Source organism: Prosopis cineraria, unplaced genomic scaffold, assembly GCF_029017545.1.
Source record: "Prosopis cineraria cultivar Desert tree isolate PC_DT_omini unplaced genomic scaffold, ASM2901754v1 PC10, whole genome shotgun sequence".
In the NCBI taxonomy this organism is placed as follows: domain Eukaryota; kingdom Viridiplantae; phylum Streptophyta; class Magnoliopsida; order Fabales; family Fabaceae; genus Prosopis; species Prosopis cineraria.
In genome coordinates, this window is record NW_026555341.1 from 1,923,669 (window position 1) to 1,928,777 (window position 5,109).

At 33.0% G+C, this 5,109-nt stretch overlaps 1 protein-coding gene across 1 annotated transcript; it reads right to left on the reverse strand.

Moving 5' to 3' along the window:
- Positions 1-963: 963 nt before the first annotated feature.
- Positions 964-3,577, reverse strand: LOC129322315 (uncharacterized). Its single transcript, XM_054968580.1, has 4 exons — positions 3,409-3,577; positions 3,176-3,285; positions 2,747-3,032; positions 964-2,182 (listed from the first exon to the last, which is right to left on the reverse strand). The coding sequence occupies exons 1-4, from the start codon at positions 3,481-3,483 to the stop codon at positions 2,111-2,113; spliced, it is 543 nt and encodes a 180-aa protein (XP_054824555.1). The 5' UTR covers positions 3,484-3,577; the 3' UTR covers positions 964-2,110.
- Positions 3,578-5,109: the final 1,532 nt, after the last annotated feature.

Sequence of the window (5,109 nt, forward strand, 5' to 3'; positions counted from 1 at the left end):
TTCATTGATGTCATCATCAAAATCACCGAGTGCTAGATGTCAATGTCGCTAGAAATTACAATAGAAGATGGAGAGGAGAGAGAGGGAAAGGACTTGGTTAGGGCATTTCTTTTTCATTTAAAATTATTGACACCAAGGGCCTTAAAACTGGAGGGACTTTTGGGCAATAAATTTGCCAGACAAGTAGTCATGAACAACTTTCCATTTAATTTTTGTATTAATGAAACCATTTTTTTTTAATTTTTACTAAAACCCTATGTACTGACTACCCAAAAAAATGACATTACCAGACAGTCAAAATAATAGTGGAAAGCAGCTAACAAGTGATACAAAGATCCGGGTGGATTTGAACCACCATCCTCTCAAAGCTCTGTTAGAATCAACAGATGCATTAAGCGCTCTTCCATTTTCAGCTAACGGATCTATCAGCAGCTTCTGTAACCTGACACCTAAGCATAGGACCACACTAACTTTCGTACTTTTCAAGCCCTTACAACACAACCCACAAAACAATTTAGATAGAATTGAATCCTCCATATTCTACCCCAATACTCCCTTTCTCAATACATCATTTCATAAAAGATGTAAACTTGCTAATTATGATATTAATCATCATTTTCATTTAATTTTTTTTTGAAAATAACTTCATAATAGCTCTTTAATAAATTAGATAAATATATTTATTTTCTTATCATAATTAATAATCTTATCACATTAAATCATTAAATGAATATTTAAATAAAGAAACAAGTGTAACTGAGCATGAAGAGAAGCATCCAGACAGAATATGAAAAAGATGCAAATCCAACTAGACAGGCACATTATCTCTTAAAACTATAAAAAATACAAAAACGGTAATACTTTCATTTCAATGAGTCAGAAATTTCACATCCACAATGAAACCAACCAATTGAGATAAACAGCATATTAATATTTAACTTGCTTTGCTCTAAACTTCTAGAATTAGAGAGAACGTATATGGGCGTATTAAATTAAATTTAGATTATAGTTTTAACAAAACTACACTGGCATATAATTACAGCACAATATTAGAGGTCACGGGTGGGTTTCCAAGCAAACCATGCTTTGCGATTGTCTTTCAAGGGCAAAACAGAATTCTTCGCTTAACAAGCAAAATACATTGCAAAGAACAGAGACACGAGATGGGGCGGGACTCACTTGGGAGATATACTCCAACCATCATGTGCAGAACTCTCCGCATATCGCTCTGCCTTTGGAAGCGCAAACCACCACAGCAACCCCCGCTCAAAACCCGGGAAAAAAAAAATTAAATTGAATGCCTCGCATTAGGCAACATGAAGTTTTAACTTTATATCACTGAGAAGCTGAGACCCAAAGAGAAAAAATAAACTGAAATAATTTAACCCTTTCCAGCTTTCCCCCACCCTTCACTGCCACCCATCAGAATTACAACCAACTAGTCTATAAACAAAATTATATACATCATGAACCAAAAAGACAATTAAAAAAATCTACACTATTATCGATTATCAATCAATTAAATATAATTAAAGTTATAACTTACCAATCCCGGGGCTCAGATTTTATACATTGAAAATCAAATGAAGAAAAAACTGGTTTAAAAAGAAATTCCAAATAAATTCCAAATGCAAGACAATCTAACCTACTATGCGCCAAGATATCTTTCAAGCATAAATAGCATGAATTAGAGCTTGAAATCCAGATTGAGACAACTCCAGCTCGTTGATATCACTAAATTGTGAAGATCCTGGTTAAACTGTTCTTCAAACCAAGCACAAGAAATCCTAACCACGCTACCACAAACCAGTCTAACTGTGAGAGAACACAATGTTTGGATAACGTCAATTATGTAAAAAATGACTCACATCACCACAATCTACAATCAACTAGTATACAGTAAAAAGCAAAAGGTAGGCATGTAAGAACAATAACTTCAAGGAATGAGAAAAATACCAGCTTATAAAAATAAGAAAACGAAATCATGTGAGACGATCTCTCTATAAAATGTAAGAACTGAAGAGGCATGTTCGGAACAAGGAAACTTGGATATTCTATTAAGCGTACTTCTGCTTGCCGCATAGTCACCCCCGGGCCACATGCTGAACGTTCACATAAGATCCATGCATGAGACTTTCCGCACTTTCGATGAATCGGCACTAAACACTAACGAGCTCGATCGCTGGGGCACAAAACGCAAAGCTTCATATAGATACATACAAACTACAATCTGGTCAAGTCCAAATATATATAAGCAAACTATTTATAATGGTATTCAAGAGATGTGAAATTACAAGTACAAATGCTACGGCAGATTTTTAAGGACATGGTCAACGATAATTAATGTTATTCTCGAGCTCAAAGACAAAACTAGAGCAAGGAAGCAACTTGGCCGTTGATCGAAAAGCAAACACTGAGGAATTTCATGTTTAACGAGCGCATAATTGGACATTGTTCAGACAGGCATGATGTAAACTACTTGACATCAAAGTACCTTCAAAAAGAAGAGCGTTCAATGAATTCTAAAGAAAAGGTAGTGAACGAAATTCAATACTTAACGCTGACCGGGTTTGGTAGCAGAGCACAGATTCTAAAATACGATTATGTGAAAAATTGCTTGTTTTAAGACGAAGTATATTGCAGTGAAGATAATTATCGTTGTTAAAAAGGCATATAAATGGTAAACCTGCCGAAAACAATTAGAAATAAATATCCAATAAGGTGTAAGGAAGATTAACCTAAATACCTCTGTTAAATCGGCCAACGTATCCTTCGCACCAGTGGCGGTATGCAGGCGATCGGGAAAGGAAATAAGGAACGCAGAACATAAAGGAGCACACACCACACAAGAAGAGGAGACCCCGAGCAAATTCCCGTGCGGTCTCCTCTGGAACCAAAAAAGACTCATTTTATTAAGATACTCTTGACCTGCCATGCAAGCGCACCTGTCATGGCAAAGGTCGGATGACAAAGATCTTTCAGAACAATATGACAGACCACTATAGCGCGCTCCTCCCAAAATCTCGTAAATCCTACGCACAAACAGATCACTCCCAGATTCAGACCGATTATTCAAATTACATTACATTATCTATAAAGGGATGAACGAATCACACAGATCCTCGAACACAATCATGAAGCGTGCACCAATTGAACCCCTATAGGGCAAGAACACCTAATCGCCCGCTGCAGGATCCACGTCGAGATCATCGATTCTTCCCCATACCTGTGGATACAAATAATCCAATACCTCAAGGCCTTGCAGAGACAAGATTCAACAGTAGCCTACAAACCAACAGAGACATGAAGCAAACCGCCTGGAAAATAGATCTGATGCAAGAAACTCCAAAACAGCGGTAAAGGTAAGAAAATTTTAAAAGAAGACATCAGAAAAATGTAAAATCAGACCTCCAAAGGTAAAAATAAATATGGCTTGCACCGTTCGGAAACTACCATCGGCCGGTAGATCTCGATCTGATCCATGCAGATCCGGCGAGTAGAATAGATAGCAACCAGAAACACGAACAAGATCTGGGAATCCCAGAAGAAGCCATGGAAAACGTAAACGCTTATGGGGAAGGCCGGAGCGAACCAATTTTTCTTATACAGGGGTTGAAACGCAATGGACGGCTAAGATCACTTAATTTGTTGGTTAAGATATGACCACGCGTCACATTTTGTTCTCCTTTTGTCGCTAGGGCGGTGTTTGACTGTTTGTTTTTGTTACTAGCTCGCTATCTACATATCCATCGTTTTTCCTTTAATTTTAATTTTTAAAATTACTTTAAACATTCAACGTACTAATATATCTATCAAGCGTTAACATTTTCATTCTTATACTTTCTTGAAACTGTAGGAACCTTATAATAATAAATAAAATATTTTTAAATTATTTTTTAATGAGGAAAAAAATCTTCTCCATTGACAGGTCATTAACGAAAAAAAAATTTACTCCTCTAAAAAATATTTTTTTAAAAAATATGTTTTAATAAATAAAAAAATATTTTATTTATTAATATAAGGTGCCCAACATTCTTCAAAATAAACTATAAGGACAAAAATGCATTTTAATTTAAAAATAAGTATTAATAATTATTTTAGTTTAAATAATAACTATTTTTTTAGAAACAAACAATCACAATTTTTTCTCTATAAAAGGCCTATTGCTTAAAATAAAGTAGTCATGAATATTTATTTTTTATTTTACATTAATGGTATTTTAGTTGTGTCATAAAAAATCATTAATGTTTGAAAGGTTTTTATAGACTTGAGAAAAATCATAATATTTTGTGAGAACTTATTATCATTTGCATATATCAAAAGGTTAAAGTACATTGTCGAACTTTACTTCAAAAAATGCTAAACACCTTATATTAATAAATAAAGTATTTTTCTTTCTAAATAATTTTTCAAATAAACAAAAATCTTCCTCCACTAAAACATTGTTAATGAAGGGAAATTTTTGCTTATTTATTATTGATTTGTTAAATTATATCCAGTTAGATAAATCTTAATATTGAATGTTGGAATAAAATTTATCTTAAATTATATCATCAATCAGTTTTTCTTTTTTATGTCAAAATCACTTAAGGTTAATTTAAAAATAGAGCTATAATACGAATTGGGCTTATCATACTACCCTTTTAAATATTTTCTCAGGCCCCAACCTTTGAAATTTGGGACTTTTTTATTTAAAGAAGTTTTTAAGCTCAACCAATTTAAATCCTAAAAAATAGACCCAGGCTATTTGTTTAGACTCCATATTTAGTTTTATCCTAAAAAGATTATATATTTCAATTTTTAAATTAAATTTAGATTTTAAAATATGTGTTTATATTTTAAACTTAGAATTTATATTTTTTTATTTTTGAACATTATAATTGCATCTTAAAAAAAGGGTATGTAATATTATAGTGTAGAAATTAAATTTTAATAAATAAAAAATTCTTACCTTGATCAATAAAAGCTGAACCTAAAAATAATATTGATTTTTATGGTAATCGGCCCTACTCAGATGGTGAAAGATCAAAAGTTGTTTAAGTGTCTATAAAAGTAACTTGGTTGAGACGTATGGACTAAAATCATCATTATGTTACAAAGAAGTCTATA

What these genes read in the sequence shown, in the direction of transcription:
- LOC129322315 (XM_054968580.1), bottom strand. Translation starts at nt 3,483, where the DNA reads ATGGATCAGATCGAGATCTACCGGCCGATGGTAGTTTCCGAACGGTGC. An exon ending in ATTTATTTTTACCTTTGGAG is followed by an intron (nt 3,286 to 3,408) that starts GTCTGATTTTAC and finishes GTTGGTTTGTAG; the next exon opens with GCTACTGTTGAATCTTGTCT. An exon ending in CGTTGGCCGATTTAACAGAG is followed by an intron (nt 2,183 to 2,746) that starts GTATTTAGGTTA and finishes TTTGTGCCCCAG; the next exon opens with CGATCGAGCTCGTTAGTGTT.